The sequence below is a fragment of the Cyprinus carpio genome, chromosome A13 (assembly GCF_018340385.1).
Source record: "Cyprinus carpio isolate SPL01 chromosome A13, ASM1834038v1, whole genome shotgun sequence".
Lineage (NCBI taxonomy): Eukaryota > Metazoa > Chordata > Actinopteri > Cypriniformes > Cyprinidae > Cyprinus > Cyprinus carpio.
In genome coordinates, this window is record NC_056584.1 from 17,574,921 (window position 1) to 17,601,975 (window position 27,055).

General features: G+C 38.5%; 1 protein-coding gene across 8 annotated transcripts in view; it reads left to right on the top strand.

The window, feature by feature from the left end:
• The window catches only part of LOC109100683 (zinc finger MIZ domain-containing protein 1-like), a 124,925-nt gene that overhangs the window by 64,191 nt on the left and 33,679 nt on the right, over window positions 1-27,055 (top strand). For all 8 annotated transcript variants that reach the window (XM_042769097.1, XM_042769098.1, XM_042769101.1 and 5 more), the window contains one exon: window positions 22,741-22,860. In XM_042769097.1, coding sequence (XP_042625031.1) covers window positions 22,792-22,860 — 69 coding nt within the window. In that variant the 5' untranslated portion in view covers window positions 22,741-22,791. The remainder of the gene's footprint in view (window positions 1-22,740; window positions 22,861-27,055) is intronic.

Genomic DNA, 27,055 nt, shown 5'->3' on the forward strand with positions numbered 1-27,055 from the left:
ATTTAGAGAATTTGGCGAGGAGCATTAAATCATAATGAAGAGGGTATGAATTTTGATGGAAGGCAGAGGGCTGCATTGGGAGCTTGTCCAGGTAACGCTTCGGCTAAGACTGCTGTATAAAACCCTCATTGAAAGCTCCAGGCTGTGACCTAATCACACAGACAAGTTTGAACAGCCAGACTTAGACACTACATGACCAGAGCTGGAGCTGCATGCTCAGACCTCTCTTAAAATCCTTTTAAGAGCCCCAAATAAAACTTTTGCTGGTCTTGTATAACCTTTGGATGAGTAGCTTTTAATTGCGTTTGGATTGGGGACTGTAGCATCAGGTGATATCTGAACCATCATCTCGCTGAAGTCTGAGTCTAAGATTGAGACTGAGACTGCTTTTCAGACACTTTATGTAATGACTGCCTTTGACGTTCTGGGCAGGCTAGGACAACATTCCGCCAGTCAGCTTCTGAAGAATTTAGTCATAAGTATGCTTACCTTTGCTCAGCATACATTTCCCCCCTTCATGACACCACTAGAAAGCCCAACAATTTTTTAATTTTTAATTTTAATGAAATTTTTTTAAAAAACTTTTTTTTTTTTTTTTTTTAAATACACTACCTTTCAAAAGTTTGAGGTCAGTACGATTTTTAAAAAATGTTTTTGAATCCAGTCAGTTTTTATTTGTTAAAAATACATTAAAATGGAAATACTGTTATACTGTTTACTACTTTTAATATATTTTTAAAATGTATTTTATTCCTGTGTTGGCAAAGCTGAATTTTCAGCATCATTACTCCAGTCTTCAGTGTCGTAATCCTTCATAAATCATCCTAATATGCTGATTTGCTGCTCAAGAAACATTTCTTATTATTATCAATGTTGAAAAATGTTGTTCTGCTTAATATTGTGTGGAGACCATGGGAGCATTTTTTTAGGTAATTTATTGGAATTTTTTGTAATGTGTGAAGAAGTCTGAACGAGTCTTTAATCAATTTGATCAATTTAATGCATCCTTTCTGAATAAAAGTAAAATAAAAGTATTTTAAATTTCTATTATTTTTAAATTGTTAAAACGGTAAAAAAAAGAAAAGTTTTTAAATAAAAATATTTTGAACTGTAATGTATATTTTATACAATAGCTGTTTTTTTTTTTTTTTATATAAGCTGAGAATATTTATTTCTTTTTTTGAAAAGTCACTTCCAGGGGAAATTGACACAAAACGTAAAAGGAAATGTCTAGGTTTTTACGTCTATATTTATGTGCTTTGTAGTGCTTCTTTTAGCATGCCAAAGTTAAACCATATTTGTGACCCTGGACCACAAAACCAGTCATAAGGGTCAATTTTTCGTAATTGAGATTTATACATCATCTGAAAGCTGAATAAATAAGCTTTCCACTGATGTATGGTTTATTAGGATCTGACCATATTTGGCAGAGATACAACTATTTGAAAATGTGGAATCTGATCTAAAACATCTAAATATTGAGAAAATCGCCTTTAAAGTTGTCCAAATGAAATTTTTAGCAGTGCATATTACTATTTAAAAAATGAAGTTTTCATATATTTACAATAGGAAACGTACAAAATATCTTCATGGAACATGATCTTTACTTGATATCCTAATGATTTTTGGCATAAAAGAAAAATCAACCGCAAAAGAAAAAACAAATTTTGATTAATGTATTTTTGGCTATTGTGACAAAGATACCCCAGCGACTTGAGACTGGTTTCGTGGTCCAGGGTCACATTTTTGGATACTGAATTTTATGATTAAATGATGCAAAAAATATGTTCTTAGGTGTGCAAGAAAACATATAACAAAAATATATTTAAAATTACACCCCACACACACTGTTTTAGAACATCTACACCTCTCTCAAAACAATGTTCAATTTTCAAAATGAAACTTCATGTTTAGCTAAACAATGGAGGACTGAGGGGAAAGTTTAGGAAACTTGGTTTGGAAACAGTTAAGCAGTCATTATATATTCAGTTTAGTGCCACTAGTGACAGAAATTACACACTGCAGCTTTAAGGCTATTAAAGTTAGTTTAAAGGCCCCGAGATACCAATAATTATACATAAATGTATAACACTTATAGTTAGCTCTTACTGGGGCCTATCAAATTCATCATTGCTGTATTATAAGACTTTTTAAACTATTTATCTAGGTTAAGCAGTAATGCGCTGCTCTGTTGTGTGAGTCTCAGTGGCATGAGGCCTCTCCCTCACCCAACGTTCCTCAGCTAACAGGAACTCCCTTATTTCCTGAACTCCCCTAACCATTTCACTCCAGAGCTAAAGACACACACACACACAGCCTCAGGTGTCACCGTATCCAGAGGCCAAAAATATGAACCTATGTGTCTGTTAACATCCATGAGCTAACACAGACTAACACTGTGCCCTAACCAGTAGAATCATAAGCTTCCAGCAAAAAGAAATGTATCAGTGCACATTGTATGTGAAAATACATTACTATCACAGCCAATCAGTATGTATTTGATATGGAGAAGGAATTTAGACCAGTGAGATTTCACTGTGGGCAGGGCTTGGACATGGTGTAAAACTCCCCGTGTTAGGTTTAAGCTTCCTTATTGATCCCTGAGTCAAGGTTGATGTTTCATTCATGAAATGAACAGCCAGGTGATCGGTATCTGTAAAAAGCCCAAGGCTATGATTGAAGCTGCAGATAGAACAGATTAGCGAAACGTGTTCCTGTCTAGATGTTGGACAGTGGAACATGTTTTCATGAGGTTGTGATCTGTTGATGTACATGTCAGAGGTTCAGATGACAGCTTGGTAAAAAGATGGAGTGAGCGAGAGCAAGAGAGCGGAGCTCTGTGACACAGGGTTGTAGAGCCCTGCTTTAGGTTGATTGACCCTCAGTGCTCTAACCAGTAGATGTTGGATTCTCAGCTCATGCTCTATTGATCTACGTGAGCCCACTCCAGTCACAATGACACACACATTCACTCGCACAAGAAAAAAAAAAACAACAACTGGAGATGGCACATTCAGGGAACATGCCAGATCTTTTTACAGGAATATATGCACTAAAAACATACTTTTCCAATTTGGTGTTTTTTTTTTAAATCTTATTTTCCTGTAAAATAATCTCATCAACCCAAAACAAGATAAATGTACTTGAAGCAAAATTGTGTAATTTAAACTTTTTTTTAAAGAATATATTTTTGATTAGTTTTATTTTTCTTTCCCCATTGGTGATTTATTTTCTTGTTTTGAGAGGAAACCTCACTAAATATTGTTAGATTCACAATTGAAACAAGAAAGCAATTGCCAGTAGGTTAAGAAAAATACTTGATTTAATATTTATTCTCTGTAAACAAGTCAATGTCTTTTGCTTCTCAGGGCTTTTTTTTTTTTTTTTTTTTTGCATTATCTCCATCTGGCATGCATGAATTAGTTAATATATGTTTTTTATGCAGATTGCATAAAGGCATAAATCATGTAATTTATACATGATTATGTGTTAGAACTGGACCATAAATTAAATAATATACAGTATTTTAAATAAAAAAATATAAATATTATGTGATTTTTTTTTTCTCCCAATTTGCTGGCAATATAAACCAGCTTTTGTTTTTATTTTATAATTTAGTTTACAAAATTTTAAGTTTTACTAAAAAGTTTACTATTTTTAGCTAGATTTGTTAATTGTCGCATTACATTTTGAATCTACTTAGCTACAATAACAGTTTGGTTTAAATATGGTCTTTTTTTAAATCACATTGTGAGCCATTTTAGTCTTGTAATATTGTATATAAATAATAAATATAATAAGAGTGCTAAAAATATCTCACAATATAAATGTTTAAGCTGCATCGCCCAGCCCTGGTTGCACATAGTATTTTTGTGTGTCTGTTTCTGCTTGCAAGTGTAAGTGTTTGCCTCTGCAATGCATGTGTGTGTGGTCGCACTTAAACAGAGTTGAGGGTGGGGAGAGAAGCAATAAGGGAAGAATGATTACCAGACAGGCCTCATGCTCGCTGCAGATATGCAGGCCTAGCAGTATTTTGCTTCTGCACAGTGTCAAGCATATTGATCAGCCTCTTGTAATAGAGAGAGGGCAGAGTGCAAAATCAATGTTCAATTTTTCCCTCCCTCCCTCTCTCTCTGTTTTTTGTTCTCTCTTTTTCTCTCCTTTCTGACTTGCACTGAAGCTGATTCACATCTCTTGCTGTTTATTCTGCCACACTTATGAATGCTATGATTGTGTAATAGGGATTTGAATGTCATCATTGTTCCATTGTTTGACCTTTCTGCTTCAAAGACTTAAGAATGGAAAGAAAAACAATTTAATATGCATTTGTCCATTGATAATGCGCAATCTGCATGGAAATGAGGTGTCTGTATAAAACCAAATGTTATATATCCGTTTTAAAAGGTTAGCTCACCCAAAAATTCAAATTCTGTCATCATTTTCTCATCCTCATGTTCTTTCAAACCTGGATGATTTGCTTTCTTCTGTGGAACACAAAAGATTATTATTTGAATGATGTTATTTTTGTACATACTGCAATGAAAGTCAATGGGATCCAGTTTTGTTTGGACCACGATGTTCTTAAAACAGTGTTCCACCAATGAAAGTAAGTCATAGATCTTTGGAACGACATGTGGTGGGTAAATGATGACAGAATAGTAATTTTGGTTGAAGTATCCCTGTAACTAGGCTGACCAGTTTAGTCCAGTACGAGAATAAAATCAAGCATCTTTTTTTGTTACGCAAGTGTTCCCATTTGCCCCCCTCCCCTCCCCCTCTTGCTCAGCGTTTGATACAGATTATAAAAAAGATTAGGTCTGGCGTTACTGTCCCAGTCTGTCTACCATCAGAAAATAGAATTCATTTAGGTAATCCAGATGGTTTTCCTCAGTTTGTGTGTCTGGTATTTGGCTGGAAGTCAACAGCTTTTAGCAGCTCAGGGTGAGCTTTTGTGTTTGCATAGAGTGCTGAGGACTTCGTCACTGCTCATGCATTCACCAGCATCATCGCCGACAATGAACAAACGCACACCTGCTGCTGATCAGTAGATATTATTTAACATAAAAAAAAAAAGTGTCTCGTATCCTTTTTGCTCAACTTCGGTGTTTTTATTCTGATGCGACTGAGAGAATTGATTGATTCTTTCTGTACACCAATTAATGCGTCTAAATGCATCTGTATATTATATTGTTGTTGAGGCCTGGCTGTCGATATCTATTTGGCTAATTCATTGATTAGATTCACAAGAGAGCTCATTAGAATATAGCGGATGTAAAATAGTTGATTTTGTGAACAAAACACACATTTTCTTCAACGGACACCGCTTAATCTTTATTCAGCTTTCTATCATGTATGCTTAATTTTTCACTGTCTAGATTCAGCCCCTAGAGTCTTTGTTGCACTCATGTAAATGATCTGGCGTGGGCTGCCGTGTGACCTTATGGCAGCACAGACCCCATGACATCAGTCAGCGCTGTTCGTCTCGAGGCTGCAGCATCTTAATGAGCGGTCGCTGTGCCAGACTTGGCCAGACTCAACCTCTCTCTGGTTTGGTTTGGACGCCGGCCTGTGCTCCTCCAGAAACCACCCTGCCCCACTCACAGCCCCACCACAGATGCATGTGATCTGCTCATTGGGATAATCTTTCTCCACTGTTGCAGCAGAATGACGCACAACACGCTCTGAGACGTGATCCCTCTGCGAGCAGATGCCCTATATGGAACGCTTTCTGCCCCGGCGGAGCAGGTTGGGTTAGGGCCACCGGGCTGTGGCTGGCCGTGTTGGATGGGCGATGATGAATGGGGCTCACCTGGTGGTCTCTGTGAGGGCTGGCAGGCTGCGCTGTGGGGATCTCCCACCAGCCTGTCCCAGGCAGTATGTGGCAGGAGGCAGCAGCCAGGGCCACATTAATCAAACCCTCCACCTGCCTCTTTTTCACTGTCTCCTTCGCACGGTCTCCCTGCTTGTCTCTTTGCACATTCTCTACCAGGCTCCTTGTGCAGAACAATGGGTCTTTGAACAGAGCCAGAGCAAGGCCAGTCTGTCTGACAGTGGCCATTTTACAGCTAAACCTTGGACTCTTTTTACATTCATGTGCTAGGTGTTTAATGCTTTACAGCAAGGCAAATGTTCCTCTCCCCTGTCAAGCCCAGGAGCATGTATAAAAGCTGAAATAGACTAAGGTTCCTTTAGCACTTAACATTGGTAGTCCTTTGCCCTGCTCTGAAGTCTTAACAGCTTTGGCTCTCAAATGCTAGAGTTAGTGACACCTCCTTTTGAGGTCACTGAACACATAATTGGGTATTTAGTGTGGCCCGGTGCTTGGCGTGGATCTCTTGAAGTTATGCTTCGAGACACTCTGTGGACATGATGATCCAGTGATTTGATAATTTCAGGGCTGAGCATTGATGATTTATTTTTTCTGAATATCTAAAAGACAAATATGCACACATACATACACATATACATACACATATTCACACATTTACAAATTATATTTTATTTACAAAATAAGAGCTCACGCTGACATTACATGTACTGTATGTAATTTTATATGCCATCTTATTTATTTTGTATTATATATTTTTTTGTAAAATAAAAAAAAAATATATGTAAAAGTATGTAGTGACAAAGCAGCACTGGCCCAAGGCCATTTGTTGTCTTGAATAACATGAAAAAACTAAACCAGCAGAACAACATTACAGCAGCAATTATAGAAGAAATTCAAAAGCCAACATGAAAAGCTCAGTCGTTATGAATTAAAACATAAGCAGCAACTCATCCTAAATGATTATTTACTGCATGTGAAATTGACCGTTGTTTCCCTTGTGATTTTTTTTGGGGGGGGATCAGATGAACACTCGAGCCTCATTAAATATACATGCTGTGTATTGAGCTGAGCAAGCCAATTAGCTGGGTTTTCTGTCGATCGCTTGTTTGCAATATCACCAGACTCCACCTCTGTTTTGCCTGTTTGAGGCTTTATTCCAGGGCTACATTCACCCAGAAGCAAAATACAGTTGTCAGTCCTCTTTTAGAGTGCTAAATACAGTTATGTTCCCACATTCCATGACCGAACTGACTCAAATCAACTGATCTGCTTGTGTAAACTACTATAGGAACAGGACAATTTAAAGTCGCACCTGTTAGTAAATGCAATTTTCAGTCACTGGCTGTGTGTAAGTAGCCTTTGTAATGCGATCACTTAATAACATTTCCACTAGTCCATAGCTCCTAGCTACAGGGATTTCACATTCCTTATTTCAAAAGGCAGCATCTCAAACAGACGTTGATCTCGAATGCAAGCTGCCTCGTTCTGCAGGTGGCAGCCTGACTTCATTATCTCGTCTGTGCGCGCATGTTTTAGAGCAGGTTTGTAGATGAAGGCTGAGATGATGCAAAGTGATCTGTGGAAGCAGCCTCTGTGCATCAGCGTCGACCGCGCGTGCGTGTCATCTCTATCGAGAGGGTTGCAACATGGCTTTCAGACATCAGTGGAGCAGCACTGGCGCTTTGATGCTAAACTGCATCATCAAAGCTGAATAAATAGTGTTTACAGATACATCTTCACTCTTCCAGGATAAAACAGTCCTGTGTTAATCATGTACAATCAAACCCAAAGTGTCAGACGGTGTTAGCTAGCGATGACGACATCTGCAGACAAAGTTCAGTGCGGTGATATTGCACTCTGTGTTTACTACAGTCACATTTCACGTCACTAAAGGAGGGCAGTTTACAAATAAGCGTCTTTTTTTTTTTCTTCATTTCTTTTTAGCAGAAGCCGTTTTGAAGTAGTGCTCGCTGGTTAATCATCTTATCTCCATGTAATTAAGGGCTAGAGTGGCCTTCCGTGCATTTCTATTTCAAATTATGCCAGAGATACTGTGAGAAACAAATAGAGACGGGCCAAATGCGACTCAATTACCGCACGCTAGAGAAGATCTAAAACTGTCTATTACGGCACATTTTATGGATAAACTGTTGCTGGTAACTCATAAATCCTGTGGCTCATGCGCGACACAAATCTATTAGTGCAGTTGAAAGCTCTTCGATTTTTAAAGGATATCTTTGAGATTTATCGTTGATGCCACTGTTGTTGTGTGAGCTTGTAGACGTGTGGAAAATGTTTCCCCCATCTACAGATTTGTCAAAGGGCTTGATTTTGATTTGGGCTTGGAAAGCTGGCTTTCCTCTCAGGAAGTGTTGTTCCTCTCCTTTTTCTGTAAACATTGGAAAAGGGACTTGAAGAATATGTCCCAGACTCACTATTTCCACTGTAAACACTGTGCTGTTTCCATCCACAGCAGTGGCTTTCGTCTGGGTCTGCCCAAGGCCCTTTTTCCAGGGAAGAAATTTGTTTGGATTTTATAGCAGCATTGCTAACTGCTATCCCTACAAGGGTGTGGATGTTTATGCAAACTGTTGCGTAGAGTTAATGTGTCCTCTGTAGAGCTGGGTTCTGAGAACCTTTTGGTTCTGATTTCTCTTTCTACCTATTTAATTGAATTCTCCCTATTTAAAAATCTTCGTATTTCTCCCCCAGTAGCTGCAGTAGCAGAAGTGAACGGTCTTCCTCCTTTATTCCCTACACACTGACTTGATCTTCCACTCTCTCAGCAAGTAATTAAACTGTTATGTTAAGAGAAGTATAAAAAAAATCCCCAGTATCATATACCAGCTATCTGACTGATAATAGAGGTAAACCTGCATTTGAAGCCGTGAGAGCCATTTTTATTGCATCATATCAGCCGTGAAAGAGGTGCTAAGATGGACACTCTGTATCACCGCCGCGCCAAAAACTAATCTAAATGGAAAACACATTGTCTTCATTATTTTGCAAGTGCTGAAAGAACATTGTTGCCATAGTAACTGGCAGGGGAGGCCGAGGGCTGCTTCAGGGCCAGTGAATGGAGTACAGGAGAGCCCTCCCGAGCCGACTACAGAAATGGCCAGTTAGTGAGTGTAAAAGTGCTGCTCACTCATGTAATTAATTTCAAGGAGGATTGGCGTGCGGGGGGTGCTGGGATGCAAGGTAACAGATTTAACATGGATACTTAGGAGCTTTTCGCCGTGAGTCAAATGGCAGCCCCGGAGCATGAGAGAGAAGGACAGTATGCGGGTGTGCAGTGGGGGCTGATGAGGGAGTGTGTTTGATTAACAGCAGCGATGATGACATGCTGTTTTGCAAACATGCGGCTGAAATTGCTCGCATCCATAAAGCCGTGGCTGCCAGGCATAGCTTGAGTTTTTCTCTGGAGGATTTTTAACGAATGCCAAGAAAGCTGTTGTTTTCACGAGGTGGTACCAGACAGTGTGCACACACACACACTTACGGGCCGACAAAAGGCAGAAGAGCTTTATTAAAAAATCATATGAGGAAAAATAGCATCAGTTCATATCACTAATGCCATGAAATCCAGACCAAATCCATCCTGTGCTTGTATTTATCTCGTCTCATATTTTGTATACTAAAAGGATGTTATTTTCAAGCTGTTGGCTGTAGTTCTGGGAATCCAAATTGCAAAGGTCTTGCAAAATGGGCGGGGCTTAACCGTTTATTTTAGCATTTGTGTCAGTCAGCTTGGTTGATTTATATGGTGTTGTGTATCAACTATAAACCATCTATTTGGTTATGGTAGGTGTTGGTTAATGATCTCCCAGTCGGCTAATGAGAAAGAGCTAACCAAGGTGGGCCGGGTGTCAGGGACGGGGCTCTTTTCCAAGGAGGAGGACAGTGGTGTGACCGCTAATGGCTGCTGCGCTTGTGTGCAGAAGCTGTTTGTCATGGCAATTCATGTCAGGGTGTAATTGGTTTACCTGGCCGTGTGTTTTGTGAGGTTTGTCTGCATAGCTAAAAACAAATTACCCACCAGTGACCTTTCGGCTACACCGACCGCCTGGACACACTGAGGCAATCATGTGGTGAGGAAGTAGAGAAGATGGGAGAGAGGGAGTAGGAAACAGTGTTTGAGTGCCATGATGATGCTTTTTCTTGGCTCGCCGCTGTTTGGAAGAGAATGTTTGAATGAGGGATGCCTTTGGGAATATTTATTTGAGCCAGTTCACAGCATGCAAGGTTTTAAAAGGAACAGCATCCATCGCAGACTCGGCTGTCCCATGCTCTATTTGCACGTGCCTAGATGAAGGCGACCGCTGGTTTTGAAAAGCAGCGCCTGTGCCATGCAGCTTTGCTTGCACCACTTACAGTATCTGTCAAGAGCAGTAAAGGGGGAAAAGAGGAATGCCGTAATTCCCTACTTCCTGAATGAAGGATACAATATTCATTTTAGTGACAGCGTTGATGGGCCTCAATTTAAACTTAATCCACGGGGGCTGAGTCGCAGTCGGCCGGATTGATTCTAGCCTGCTGCGTGTACGACTGCCTGCTCCAGGCGACACTGCACAAGTTGATTTTCTTTGTGAACGTCTGACACTTTGCTGCCACCCCTCTGCGTGCTCGATTCTGTCTTCGCTGGCATGTACGGATGACAAAAGCATTCTAGCCCTGTTTTGTTCATGTATTTCCTCCTTGCCAGAAGACACTTCCACAAGAAAACTGGAAATTAATTTCTTAATTGAAGAAATGCAGACATGTTGTTGGAATCTAATTTCATTTTTAATTTAGTGTATTTAACAGTGTTAATAGTAAGCTCTCTCTCTCTCTCTCTCTCTCTCTCTCTCTCTCTCTCTCTCTCTCTCTCTCTCTCTCTCTCTCTCTCTCTCTCTCTCTCTCTCTCTCTCTCTCTCTCTCTCTCTCTCTCTCTCTCTCTCTCTCTATATATATATATATATATATATATATATATATATATATATATATATATATATATATATATATATATATATATAAATAAATATAAAAGACAAAAATATATGTAAGCATGTAAAAATGCATAATAGACACAATTTTATATATATATAATATATATACACATTTATATTTATTTATGGATTTATATATTTATGGATTATGTTATATAAATTACATTATATAAAATTACAATTATACAGATTTAACATTTATCCACTGTCCTGATATTAAAATTATAAAAAATTAAACGATTTCTATTGTATGATATGTTCTCATAGCTTAGTTGATGACGCTGATCTTCTTGGTGAGGGTGGTTGATTTGTATTGCCAGCTGGGCTGTCAACATGACTGACCATTACTTATGCCAGTGGTTCCCAATCCCGGTCCTGGAGAACCCCCAACACTGCACGTTTTTGGTGTCTCTCTTATCTGACACACACATTTGAGGTCTCGGAGTCTTCACTAATGAGCTGATGAGTTGAATCAGGTGTGCTTGAATAGGGAGACTTCTAAAATGTGCAGTGTTGGGGGTTCTCCAGGACCAGGATTGGGAACCACTGACTTATGCAGACAGGGCCTGGCCAGGAGATCATGTGCTAATTGTGAGTTTGATGTCAATCAATTTCAGATTGATCCCATTAGCTGTGCAACCTGAGTGCTTTCTAAGCAGTAAAACCTCTTTTCTAACCTGCTGTACTCCAGTCTCTAGCCCCCAGGCAAAATATGCTTGTAAACAGGTGTAGCAGCTATGAGCTATAAGCGCTGTGCCATTGATCAGTCTGTTTAATTAGTGAGTGAGATAATTAAAACACTGTATTTTCAGTCAGATGGGTTCATCACCATATTTTACTTTTAAACCAATACCAAGTAGCAGAATTGCACCCTACTGACAAGTTCTATTCCTGGAGACTTTTTTTTTTTTTGCCTCTAATAGTTTCTTTTCATTTAATTGGAGTTTCACACTAATTAGATTTGTCTTAGAAAACAGAAGAAAACTCTGGCACAGCAGGAGTCGCCGAGCAGGAGGTCGGATGTTGGAGATTTTTGAGAAATGTTAATCTCACTTGTGAACCGTATGTAAACGTGTGACTGTGTTTGAATCGCTTTGTTTTTCTCATCTGTGATCTTGCTGTATAAATCAGGGCAACTCACTTTTGCATAATGCACTTTTTTGTAATCAGTTTTCGTTTGGATGCAAATTCACTAACATAAGTGATACAAGACAGTAGTTCAACCCACATCAGATTAATATACTGTAGGAGTCTGAATACTGTTCTTTTCTGACAATATATATAAATATCATGGTTTCCACAAAAATATTAGGCAGCTCAGTGGTTTTCAACATTGATAATAAGAAATGTTTCTTGTGCAGCAAATCGTCAAATAAGACCCTGAAAACTGGAGTAAGGACTGCTGAAAATTCAGTAAAATAAAGTACATTATTATAATGAATAGAAAACAGTAAAATTGTAATAATATTTATTTAATAACAATATTACAGTTTTTACTGTAAGATAAGACCTGAGCTGTTTATTATTAATCTGCACTGGTATTGTATGTCAACAATTGTCTCATTTGATTCTATTTTTATTTAAGACCGTTTATGCATAAACGAAACATAAGTGAGACAAATAAAATTATCTTCTGAGATCCTTCTTTGTTGATACTGGCATTAGACATTGATAAATGCATTAATGCCTAGAACATTTGTTGAAATATGTATTATTTTTGGATCTTCAGACAGGGAAAGAGCTCCTGTCTTTCAGTCTATGAGTGAGAGTCCAGAGCCCAGCGGTAGACTGCAGTTGCTGATGTTTCAGCACTTTTAGGGCAGGCCTGAAACAGAAGGCCGTGGAATTTCTCAGCTTACCTATTCAGCAGAAGGAGCCCTGAGGTGTCCACCAACAGCCAAGCTGGTCCGCTGCCTGCAGGGTTCGGTTTACACCGGCCTGTCAGCTCTACTCCTCACTCGTGGTCCAATAACCCAATGTTTTGTTCTGCTGAGCTTGCAGACAGAGCCAGAGCCAGAGCTCTCGTCCCCCAGTCTTGAAATAAAGCCATTCACTTTTACCAATGGTGCAGGAACGTAAATTACACTCTTTTTTTAAAGCTGTTCTTAAAAAGCTTGGCCTGGAATTCCTCCTCTCTGCTGTCACCCTAAATTAGAAATCTTACGATTTATGCATCCTTATGAAAGACCGCATTTACTCTCAATGATACCACAGAAATAATAAATTGGAGTAGTAAACTTCCAGCATTGTCATATTACAGCCAAGTCTTGAGTTCTTTCTTTTTAAAGAAGTAAATTGATATATAAATATATGAAATTTTTTAACTTTCACATGACAAGGATTCATCTCATGCGACTGTGTTTCTGAATCCATTTGAAGGCGTCTTTTATGCTCTAAGAGATGCTCAGTAGCCTCATTGCCTTGATGTGCATTAGGGTCTATATTTAGATGGGAACAGTACATAAGATTCGCAATCATGTGTCTCTCTGTGACCTGATTTTTGAAGATTACTGACCATCCATTCATAACCACAGCCTGGAGTAATGAAAAACAGCATTTGTCTGAATTTGTCAGAAATTTATTTATTTAGAATTTTTTTGTGAGTACCTTGAGATGGATTTTGTGATTTTATTTCTTCAGTGAAATAACAGTAAAAGAGCATTTGGGCAAAATTGTGGATTGGCAAAAGTTTTCAAGAGTTTGCAGGTTGTGATGAAAAATAGTTAAAACCGAAACAATTTTTTTGAGTTCATTGGTGGTTTCCTCCTCTTTTCGGTTGTTAGTAAGCTACCTGAAAATTTTGAGAACCACTGTTCAACATACAATTCAAAAAGAAGTGAAGGAACGTAACAGAAGCAGGCTTCAACAGCGGGGACTTGGGCTGGTTTACTGCTCCTGCCACTCTAACCCACTGTGAGGTGAAAACACTTCCTGGTTTATTTACACAAGGCTGTCCAGGCCTGGCAGTTGGCGATCTCTGACAAATGAGAGATTCTCAGGATGAGCCAGAGGAGGGTGAGAGAAGATTGTTAGGAATGCTGGACATGCCTTTGCTCAGTCTCACACAGACACACACACCAACAGCCATGCTTGGTAGTCCTGGGCAGTGTGTTGATAAGAGCGAAGAGTATTATTTATTTTTTGTTTTGCCTTAGTCTTTCTTATTTAAATGTTTATTTTTTATGTTCTCAATGTTATATATGTATGTATGAATAATTGTACCAAGAGCTCCTAAAAAGGCTAATTTTATTTATTATTGGCGAATAAAGCTTATTCTGATTGTGATTAAATCATGATTTACGCACACTGTGATTTGTTGCCGTCTCGGGTTGGACGGGCCGAGCGCCACACAGACCCAGGGAGCTCTTATCTGAGATAGCTGGAGTTTTTAACAGCTCTGGTCTCGCCCTGTGCTGTGAATCAGAGATGAAGTGAGCAGACGCCGAGAAATGAGAGCAGAAGGGAGAGTGAGTTCACAAGTGAGGACCCCCACCACCTCCCCGCCAAACGCGTTCATGGCATGATGGGATTGTCCTGGGGTATCTGGTGACACATACCTGCCATTGTAGAGACCCCTGGCACCATACTGCTGTTCAATATTTATAGACACCAAATGCTCTCAAATATCAAATAGTTAAACAGCTGCGGACAATTTCCAAACTGGCTGCTCGTTTTGGGAAGTGCACAAGCCGCAGGGATAGTTGCCAGTGTAAAAGAGTTAATTTTCTTCATCGCTCTCTTTATATTGGGTAATTAATTGATTTTAAAGAGTGATGTCGTACTTGTTTCCATGTAGTGAAGTTCAGGGTGTCTAAACGGACACTGTGGAGAGAGAATTTATCGATAAACCACAGTGATACACAATAAAAAGAATCCAAACTGACCCCAGATTAGTAGAAAAGGGTTATTATGTGTTGGCATCATGCGGTAGGCTGATGAAAAATGGCTGTCACATCCACAGCCTGGCGTCAGCAGCTCCCTTGTGAGAACTTCCCCTCAGGTGAGAAATTAAAGTGGATATTATCTGTGCAGCGGCCCAGCAGCAGATCAGTATGAGGCCAGGATCCATTTTGCTCTCTGCACACAGGAAACGCTGGGTTGACATTATTTTCAGGGCGGCCATACTCGCCCTCTGTTAGTGATGTGCTTTTCATTCACCTACTCAAGGGCAAGGTCAAACCGACTGAGGTCTTTCCGCTTCTACAGAGGTGTAAAGGAATTGTGAAGAAGTAGAGCTTGTGAAGAACCACAGCGGTGAACGGTTTGAGGTGCGAGCATTCATGAAAATATGTGTGGTTGATGAATTGTTAGTTAGCATTTTTTATAGGTGATATATAGAAGAAAGTAATATAAATGCTGTTGATGACAAACGGTTCCATATTCATATTGTGTAAAATAATATTTCTCAGAACATGCAACAGTTAGTTACAGTACTCAAATTTGATTGACTGAGCAGTGTTCCAAGCATGCGTATATGTATTAAGTGTTAATATTACTGATATTGTAATTGTTAATGTAATAATTTTATAATTTTGAGTACAATTTAATAACTAGTATTATGATTAAAATATATTATTGATACTGACATACTTAAAATGACTAACATTAAACGCAAAAGGATTAAAAAAATGTATATATATATTCTGAAATGAGGATATTAAGAGGATATGAAAATATAAATCCTTACAGTTTTTTTATCCAATGTAAATTTATGTCCCAGTGACATTTTCTTGCATAAATAAACATTAGTATACTGTACTATCATTTTTTTTTTTTAATATTTTTACATTAACAGTGTAATCAATATTCTATTTATTAAAGCCAAGTATGAATCTCATCAAGTTAGTGTTTTTAAGCATTTTACATTTATTCCAAAATAATAACTTTAGACAGTAACAATTTAAACAAATATTTTATGTGAACATATGTTTAGCTTTCTTTTTAATAGTTAACTTTAATATATTTTTTTATTTTTCAGATCATTAGTCATAAAAGCTAGGAATATAGCTATTGGTCAGACACAGAGATTTACTTTTAATTTCACCAAGCTGATTACTCACTGAAAACTCCCACAGATCATACGTTTTCAGGACATTTTAAGTCTTATTTTGATGTAACAAAGTGGTTATATATATCTAAGTGTGTGAGTTGTTTACTTACTTTTTAAAATCAGTCTTTCCATTATCATTCATTCAGACTGATTCACCAAAGTGGAATGCGCACGAACACAAGAGGCGAGATTTATTGGATGAACCAATCACAGCTGATCATAACTGAGCTTTCCTCCATTCATTCTCAATTACCCCCCACCAAACCCAACGCTAGAGTTGTGACGGTGAGGAAATCTTTCCACTGGTTAATAGACGTGTGACAACACCGGTAATACCGATCTCACTGTGGTGGAGGGTCGTATGAATCTTCGTTTGTGTTTTTCCTCTTTCCCTCACTCTCATTTGCTTAAATAGCTTGTAAAAGCACCATGCACATTTTACTTTCACTTTTAGCGGCAATTCGGCATCAACTGCTTTAAATTAATTCAAACAACAACAAAATACAAATACTTTTATTAACAAAACAAATAAAAATACACCATGCTATATGCCTAATATAAAAGAACAAATAACTTACACAAAGTTTTAATAGGTATAGGTACAAAACTAAAGATCAGTAAAGAATGAAGAACAAATAATTATGAAACGTAGAAAGTTTATTATCAAAACGAATAAGAATGTTTGGAGGCACGGACGGCAAAAACCATCATGTAAAATAATAAAGAAGAAAAAAAAAACTGTTTAAATAAAATAAAAATCAGCAATAACTGTGGAACCAAATAAATGAGAAACGAATGTTTAAAAAACTTCCTTAGATTTATGGCAGAAGTAAACAGGCTTTTCAAAATCCGTATTATTTTTAAAAAAAAAACACGGTGGTGGGCAAATGACGTCACCGGTGTTGCAGCTTAATTCCGGTATCATCACTAACACCGTCTATCACAGCAAGCCTACCCAACGCCCGCTTTAGGGGGTCTGTTAAAACTAAATGGGCTCAGGGGAGGCGAGAGAGACGCGGACTCCGGCTGTAACTTCACCCGCAGCCGCTGGTGTCACTGTTGGACAGTGTTTCTTTAGAAAAATTAGTGATTTATACACTTTTTAATGTCATATTTTCTAATATTTACATTGTTTTAATTTAGTACTACACATTTTTTCGCCCCTGATATATACACAAAGATACATATATTATGAAAAAAAATATTATGTAAATTTTGTCTGGTAGCAGAGCAAAAATTGACAGACTGTAGCAAATATTGGATCTACATGCATACCAATGCAGACACATATCAACCATAACAGTAAATACAAAATAACTTTTTTAGAAATTTCAAGTAATTGCGTTTAATATTTTAGGTGAGTAAATATTGTGTAAATTTAAAAAAAGGTTGTTTGCTTACTTTTATATTTATGTGTATCTTATTCTCTGAATTATTGCTATAATACATTTTAAAAATAGATTGTATTAGCTAGTATCACAAATATAATGGCTGACCAGGGCAGGTTGTGGTGGGGGGTGGTCTGTCTGTACAAGTGCCCTCCCCTCTCCCATCAGCTCACAGATGGACCACACCAACCTTCTGTTCTAGCAGGGATCCCAACAGATCCGAGCTCCCAACAAATAATGAGGGAGAGAGAGACAGGTAGAGGAAGAGGAACAGAAAGAGCGGGAAGGATGGGGACTGTGCTATTGTGGAGGATGAGGTGAGGAGAGAGGTGAAGGGACTGAAAACCAGACTCAAGTCAGTAGCTAAGTGCCTTGTGACCAGAATGAAACGGAAAGCCTCAGGCAGATGTAAAGAGTAAAGAAGAAAAAGAGGGGGTGGCAGAAAGGGAGGGGGAAGCGGAAAGGGGGGAGTCGGTTTAAGAGTAAGAGGAAGGTAGAGTGAGTGAAAGAAATAAATAGAGAGCGTGAGAGGAAGAAAGAGGGAGGGCGACGGTGGGGAAAAGATGGTGAGCCGGTGCGGCCGTGTTGATTGGCTTGTATGAAAACACATGACTGCAGTGGGGAGCCTCTTGCTCAGGGTGAGTGGCTTTGCTTCAGACCAAACCACATTAGATGAAATGAATCCATTCCCCAGCCTGTTAAAGGAGCACGCAGCCTGGGTTCCAGAGAGAGAGAGAGAGAGAGAGAGAGGGAGGAGGGGTGAATTGAGTGGCAGGAGAGAATGGGGGAGAAAGAGAGGGAAAAAAAGAGACATGGGGGCAGGAGGAGGCCAGTACACACACATATGGTGCTAGAGAGACTGCTCAAGAGATTACGGCACATTTTAGGTCAGGACAATAGAGAGCAGTGCAGAGCCTTTACACTGCCTTTCTGGACTCACATAACAAACGCTGCCTTGTGCTGTCTGCAGGGGCCACTGTCCAGCTCACTGCTCCCCGCCACACACACGCAAAACGGGTTCAGAGCATGAACAATATGGTTATGGGCTTGGTTGTCTTTCACTATTTGCATATATCTTGCAGTTTTTGAGTTTTGTCTACATAAAAGGTGCTGGAATTAGATAATACAGTGTACTTTTGATAAACAGTGGCTCTGAAAATGTTAAGATGTTTGGCGTTTACTTTTTTAAAAGAGACAACATAAGCACACTTTTCATGCAAAGCAATTCACAAAAAGTTTTTTATAGGTTTTAAAAGTAAGTGCTGTAAATACTGTCTATAGGTAAAGGAACTTGAGGATAGCTTGAGCAGAATATGGCTGATAATGAAGTGAGTTGGGAGAAAAACTCTTTTGTTTGCTCATGTTTTTTGGTTTTGTTATCCAGTCAAAAATATGGGGTCAGCAAGATTTTTTTTTTTTTTTTTTTTTTTTTAATTCAGCAAGAATGCATAAAATAGATCATTTGATTGTTGATAATAAATTGACAAATCTTTTGTAACATTACAAATCTTACAATAATAATAATTTTCTATTTAAAATAAATGCTGTTATTTTGAGCTTATTCACCAAAGAATACTGAAAGACATGTGTCGTGTCATTTCCACAAAATAATAATCAGCTCAACTGTTTTAACATTGATAATAATAAGAGACGTTCTTTAGCAGAAAACCACCAGCATATTATAATGTTTTCCGAAGGATCACTGAAGACTGGAGTAATGGCTGCTGAAAATTCTGCTTTGCATCACAGGACTCTCTGTTTCTCGGTCTCTCCACTGCAGGCGGTCTGATCTTTAGTATGACTGCACTCTGATCAGGCAAGCTCATGCACTGACCGCCTGAGGCATTTTGTGCACAGGACCTGGCTGAAATCGCCAGTTCTGATTGGCTGGCGCCATGCAATGTCCTTAAGTCAAGACTGCACCAGCCCACCTGGAAATGAACATGAGTTTTATGAGCTGTTTTGAATGGAGAACTAATTACTACATTAGTTTGGCAGATGAGAGGCATCAAATCTTTGGGAAATGTTCAAATATCTAAAAGAGGGTGACTAGTGTTGAGCAGAAGTGTATATTCTTCCCTATTTCTTCTGTACAACATAAAAGAAGATATTTTGAGGAAAGTTTCAAATGTCACTTTTTTTGGTTGGCAACATCCTTAAAATATGTGCTTTTGAGTTCTGCAAACGACATAAGGGTAAAATGTGATAGTTTTCATTTTGGGGTGAACTGTCCCTTTAATGACTTTAAGATCAGTTCTGATTGGTCATTTAACATGTCATTCAAACAAATCTTTCCTGAGTAGGTGGGAAGCTCTTGGCCAGAATAAGATTGAACCGACTTAATGCTGATTGAGTTGTGTAACTGTTGTCCTGTGGGCATTGAAGTGGCGAATGAGAAGTTTACACTACATGAACGACTCGAGTTGCTTTGAAAAGATCTCTTGGTCGAATCTGAGCGTGAGCTGCAATTATGATCAGACTTTTAAGCTTTGCCTTTTTCTTGAATTTTGTTCCAGGCTGGTATCAGTCTCTCAATCCCTGTCCTTAACCCAAGAGTGCGATTGATGGTATTTATAGAGAGCTACGTTTGAAAAGGGAGTCAAGCATGAGTGGAAATGCAAAACTCACTCATGTGGTGTGTGTCTGATTATCAAGAGATAATTTTCCCTGTACAAACTAAGTTCTCTCTCTCTCTCTCTCTGCCCTCTGTCTGACCCCACCTTTCATAAGATTAAACAACATCTTTCTGCCATGTTTTTTATACTTCAGTTCCTTGCTTTTGTTTTTGTTCTGACAATATGAATTATGCCTAGTCTTGTTCATCTGATATGATTTATCCTACTTTTTTTTTTTTGTTGTTGTTGTTTTTTTGAGGTTTAGGTTCTGTACCCTGCCGATATTCTTTCAAATACCTGGGTAATTCCACAAAATATTGTGTTTTATAAAACTGATGTTGGTTAATTAAAACAGTGATTGGTTTCACCAATATTTTTAATCAATATTTTTATTATTCACCCATATCAACTTGTGAAATGATTTTTAAAGCAGTGATGTAATAAAAAAATCTTCCTTAATATTTTAAAAATTACATGCACATTTTAATTGTTTAAAAAAAAATCTTCAAAGCTAATTTTTTAATGTGCCTTTTTTGTGTAGGAGTGGAGATATAATGTCCTACAAAAGGCAAAATAAAGTCACACACACACACAGAGGGAGAAACAAATCTTTAATTATTTAATTATTACTTATACAAATATTAATAATAAACATAAGTATTCTAATTGTTCTTATTTTATATAAAGAGTATGTGATTTGAATTAGTTAGATTCAAGAACAGTTAAATGCTGTGAAATTCTCCCAGCCTTGCCAAGTATCTGACTGTAAAGTTTTTGTTTGGAATGACTCCACGGCTAGCTTCTGCTTCTCTTTGAATAATGAGAACAAGAGTTTGTTTTCATTGAGGTAGTTGGTGTGTTATATAACTGGTGTTTTTCCAGCCTTCATTGCCTGAGGGGTGAGAGAGCGACAGAGAGAGAGAGAGAGAGATGCGTGATCAAGCTGTGTGGAGTTTTGGACCCTGCTTTACGGCTCTTTGACGTCATAGATCAGGGTGTTCAGCAGCCACTGTAAAGATGTTTTCATGTCATCATCACACTCTTGAAGCCCGTAGCTTAGAGTTTGTACACCAAACAAAGGCCATCTCATGAGAAAGAGGAGGAGGAGGAGAGTAAGAGCATTCTTTCTTAACCCCGCCACCCCCCATACCTTTCACTGCTGGTAGCTGGAGGTGAGAGTGACAGCGGGGTAAGGAGGGAAATAGTTAATCAATAGCCACAAGGTCAGACAGGAGAGCCTCTGGTTTGAGTGTTCCCTGTTAGTGGGTTGGAGCAGAGGATTTGTAGCGCTTGTAAAGGCTTAAAGGAACACTCAGCAGTTATTTGTGGTGGTGCTGATGGTCAGGGTGGCAGGACTGCAGTGTGTGTGTGAGAGAGAGACACCTGCTGGCCTTTGACTGTCACTGCAGCCACAACAACCCAAATCCTGTCAGAACGTTTTGCCAAATTAGTATATAATATAGTATAGTATATATATATATATATATATATATATATATATATATATATATATATATATATATATATATATATATATACAATTGAGAAGGCAAACTGTTTAATATATGACTTGTTTAGAGAGAATATATCTTTTTATTATTTATTTTATTTTTCAAGCATACAATTGAAAAGTTTTCAGTCGTTAAGAATTGAAAATGAATAAAGAGATTAATCATTTAATTCAACAAGGATGCATTAAATTGATCAAAATATATGATTTTAAATATTTAATATTACTGTTTTACTGTATTTTTGATCAAATAAATCCAGCCTTAATGAGCATGATATTTATTCAAAAGATCTTACCACCCGCAAACTTTTGAAAGGTGTAATTCTAACAAAAGATAAAGATAATTATATGGGAGATAAATATTTATTTACTATAGAAATATAATATATAATAAACTTAAGAAATGTTTGAAAATTATTCGAATTTTTTATTCTTTCTTTTTTCCAATACAAATAGTATGGGAGCAAGTGCTTTTGTGTGACTCTGAGGTTGTGAGTTCAGCACACTTCCATTATGCAGGTACCGGGCCTATGTCGCCTCATCCGTGACTTACATGCTTAAACATTTCATGCGGGCTTAAGAAAGCACTCTTAATACCTGTCCCGACATCACTTCCTGAAATGCACTGACTGCTTGAACATATATAGGGCACTATCTAACCCTCCTGAGAGCCAGAGACGCTCCCCGTTCCTGTGAGGTATTTGAAGAGAGCTTTATCAGACCGCTGCAGTGGGTGGTGGGGGAATTTTGCTGTCTGCCTATTTTTTTTTTTCCCATATTTGTGCCTTGGAATTTTAAGAGTGATTTCGGTGAAGTGGCCAGATGAGAGATGAAGCCCTGATGCTCCCGTTACTCACCAGTTAATCCCTCGGCATGTCGGCGCAGTTAGCCCTTGTGTTTATTTGACTGTTAATCAGCCCATAGTGTCTAAATTGATAACCTTGAATCTAAGGCCTGATACCTTTAACAGCGTGTAATAAACACATTGATAGGGTTCAAGCATTTGCAGAGGTCTGATTGGAGTGTAATTGGTCACAGTTCTTCCTTTCAGCACTCACACCCTTTTTCTGCTCCATCCTTACTGAGTCGTACAGTTTATTTTGCTAGCATTTTGTGAAGATCACAGTTGTACTTGTAAGAAACTGAGAGGCATGTCATAGTTACACAGGAGCGACTTCATCAACATGAAAGATGGATGGGATGGCTCCTCCTCACCCACTACTGAAATGTCATCTGAGCGCTCCGTGTCTTTCAGGGCCTTGTTGAGCGTGTGAGGAGATCACAGATTTGCGCTGAAGTGCTGTCCTGTTTTTCTCTCAGCCTGACACACTCCTCTTTTGTCTGTCCATTTTTCAGAGAGAAGAACTTTAATGGCTTCCAGGTAGAGAGAAAGAGGCAGCAGTCAAGATGAACTCGATTCCTTCGATGGATAGGCACATACAGCAGACCAATGACAGGCTGCTGTGCATCAAACAGGTGAGGAGACAAGAACCACAGTGACACAATGACCATCTGTCTGTCTGTCTGTCTGTTCATTGTTCCAGAGTGCCCTACTGTCTCTCTGATGGCAATCTGTAGTTTTCCATAAGCTTGGCTCATATCAGGTTGTCGAATATGGTTGGAGTCTGAACCCTGTTGTTCTCCTCGGCTGTTTTCCAAGCATCCTCTATCAGCCGGCGCTTGCTTTTGTGTACACAAACACAGGCACACTACTTAGCTATCTAAATGCAGACATGCCATAGACTTCTTTTACTTTTAAACTGAGCTAATTATACTACTGTTCAAAAAAATTTTTTTAAAGAAATTAATACTTTTATTCAGCAAGGACGCACTGAATTGATTAAGAGTGAAAGTAAAAATATTTATAATGTTATAAAAGATTTCTATTTTAAATAATTGCTGTTATTTTGAACTTTCTATTCATGAAAGAATCCTAAAAAAAACTTTAGCCAAACTTACACACACAAGTAGGTATGACCCAAGGCTATGTCTTGTGATTCTAGACGTTGATAATTGCAGTGTGCTGTGTAGGTGTGATAGTTTGCATATCTCGACAGATTTATGGAAATATTTGACATGCCAACTTGTATATTACAGACAGTTCAGCATTTTTCATGTCCGCACAGATTTCCTCTAGGCTTTGTTGTCTCTGCATCAATTAGGCAAGTCTTAGTGCTAATAAGATCATGTCTACAGCATGTAAGAATCCACTGAATTTTCTAAGCCTATTTAATTGGTTACAAATGACACTGTTTTGCATGGAAGATTGAGCCTGATTAAAACTAAAGACAAAACGCAATCGATTGCTGCTCATTAATCATATTGATATGGCACATTTAGTGTGGTGAGAGTCATCAGTTATTAATATGTCCAGTGCCAGTGTTGTCCCAATGAGCTCAATTTAAGCAGAGACAGTGGTTGTATTTTATAGTATACTTTATCATTGTATGTCCACATAATATTTTAATCAGCAACAACAACAACAGCAATAAAGTTTTGCACAGAACACAGTAGTAGTTTTAGAAGAGACTGTACATTTAAAACTTCCATATGTAGGCTTCTATGGAAATGTTATCTTGTTTGTGACATCAATATGTCAAAAACCTGATACTCTTTCAATCTAATGGGGGTGTTTCCTTTCCTCTCTATCCCATTTCCCTCCTTTCATCATTCTGTCATCCTGTCACTCAATCATAAGCCTGCCTGTCATACAGTCTATTCTTCCCTCCACTTTACTCAGTTGGTTATAATGACAGTAGTGTAAAACATGATGTCCAGCCTCATGACTAACATCATCATGTTGTGATTGTAACGTCGATCAAACGGACCACTTTCTCTCTTGACTTTGACTTTTTCTATCCTCATACTACCAGACTCTCGCACTGCCATCTGACTTTCATTTACAGAACCTTCCTTCAGAATTCCTCTGTTTTCCCATCGAGGGCTTCCTCACCGCACGCTGAGCAGTCAGCAGCCAATAGCTGTCAATCACACAGAATGAGATCCTCTTCTGTCTGAGAGGAGCAGACTGACATCACAATCAACTCAAGTTGAACTGTTGCATTGAACTGAATCAAAGGGTCACCCAGATCAGTTTTTCCTACAGTTTTGTTTTCAGTTTTAACTGCATATTAATCAAAACAATTCAATTTACTTATATACTTTTATATATATAAAAAAATACTCATAACATTAAGTAAAAGTCTGATATCTGAGCATAGTGGCCCTATTTTCTCCATTGTACTTTTTCCCTGTTTGTTGAGCTTCATTTCAATTTTACTAACTAAATCTAAAACTCTTATCATTCACAGTGTTTACCTTTGAATGCATGATAAATGTTTGGATGATCAGAACAATTCTCTTGGTTCATTCTCCATCAAAAACATGAGGAGGAATTTAATGACTAGAAATAATAAGTGAAACACGGCACAGCGACTCAGTTTAATTAGACAGTCTTTCTTTTCTTTTTCTTCTTAAGAAGAAATTATCATTCACATGGAACATGAATACAAATTTGCTGAAGAGTATTCTGCTACTGGAGGAGGCAGTTATTCATGGTCCATGTCCCGTGTAGGACTGATGAAATGAGCTCGTGCTCAGGGATTTCCTATTACAGATTAACTGATGAGAGAAGTTGCCCTTAAGATTTTAAGATCCTGACCTTTTTTTTTTGTCTTTCGTCTGAGAGGAGTGTTGAATGTGACTGAATAATTTGAAGATTTCTTTCCATAAAATGTCCTAATATGACTTTTATTTTCTTAATTTAGTAGTTTCCTGTACCAGAAACAAGAATATAGTTGTTGTTTTTTATTTGTAATTTTTTTTTAAGTATTTCTATTTTAATTGTAATATTTTTGTGTAAAAATTCTAGAAAAAAAATTATATTTTTGTATATAAAATGTATAAATTTTAAAGATCAATGACTTTTCCAGGCCTAGAAATCCTGTTTAAAAAACCATGATATTTCAGGTTTCCATGTAATATTAGATGTAAATAATCTAATGGTTGTGACACATTACTTCACACTGATTCATTTTTGCTGCCTAGTTCCTATAACTGGACTGGAAGGACAGCAAGAAAAAGAGCAACTTTAATTCAGTGATATTGTAGTACAAGTGATCAGAAGTGTAGATGTCCAGGCCTGGTCAAGCAACAAGACTTCAATGCCTCTGGAGTGACTGATCACAACACACAGAGCTGCCCTGAGGTGGAGAGGTCCTGTTTGGACACCGCGTGCTTAGCAGGGGAAAGGTGGAGTGCTGGGATTTGGCTGCTGTTGCATTAACACCTGTGTTGTGATCCTGCCAAAAACCCTTCACTGCTGACACAAGCTCTGAGTGCCCACCATCACAACAGTGAGCTTTCAATCCCCTCCTCTCTTTCCTGATAATCCAGCGGTCTGAGCCAGACACCCACTTAAACAAAACAAAGAATTGCCTCCCTCAAAACGAAGATTCTTTTCCACCAGCTTTTTGCGGCAAGAGGGGGAACATTTTCTCCCTGCATATCCCTTATGCTGTGCAGGATTTACTCAGCATGGTTCTGCGGCAGTAGACATTGGCTCTTTGTCAGATGAGCTCTTTGTCAACACACACACACCAAAGCCACTCATTCAAATGGCGACCTCTGCCGCCCTCGGAAGACAATGCCGCTTCCACACTGCGAGCCGGGAAAGAGGAGGTGTCTGTCGGAGTATAATGGTCTTCAAAGTGAGCAGTCTCCTCGTCAGAGCGGCCAAACAGCGCTGGAGCATTAAGCGTGCAAAGGCTCTGAAGAGGGTGTGCAGATTGCTCGTTTGTTTAAATTTCTTGTCATGTCTTGTGCGCCACCGGTCGCTGGAGAGTTTGGTTGGGGGGAGGGCGGTCCGGAGGGGAGGATAAACAACCTCGGCGCTCAATAAATAAATAAAAAAACATAGGGTAAAGAGAATGAGCCTCTTTTCACTGAATTCTGCCACAAAGCCCCCCTCTTGTGCTCGCCTTATTGGCCGGTCCTGCTTAACTATTGCTTTCAGAGGTGCAGATCTATTACATCTTAGTGGACAAAAGATGATGAAGAGTCTGGATTAGGACGTACTGCGGTGTTTGAGGAGGCCTTGAAGTACACTGAGCTCTTTGTCAGGAGGGTGGATCTGTCCCAGAATGCACAGTTGCGTTCAGGCCAGGAGGCCTTGGGTTACCGGCTGGGTTCTTGCAGGGCTGTGCAGATGCACCGAGCCAGAGGGCAGGATGAGTTGGAGCACTTGGCCGACTGAAAGCGATATCCACGTTTAGCTCAAAATACCAACCCTTGTCGAATACTGGTTGTAAATATGCCATAAAATGTTTAAGGAATATGGTATATGATTCTGAAAAGAGCAGAATCAGTTAAGTGGTTGGTTTTTTGGTTTACATGCTTTCAATTTATTTATTTTATTATTATTATTATTATTATTAATATTCTTTAAATACTTTTAAGCATTGTTTTTTTTAAGTGCTTCATGGTATGTGTGTTGGAGCAGGGTTGGAACAAAACTCTACAGGGCTCCGGCCTTCCAGGAATTGAGTTTGACCACCCCTGTTCTACAACAACATCCAAATTAGATTCTTTCTTTTTTTTTCCACATGAAATAATTTTGACATGTCCCTCAATATAAAAAAAAAATGAAGTTTTAGTTTTTAAATGCAGTTTT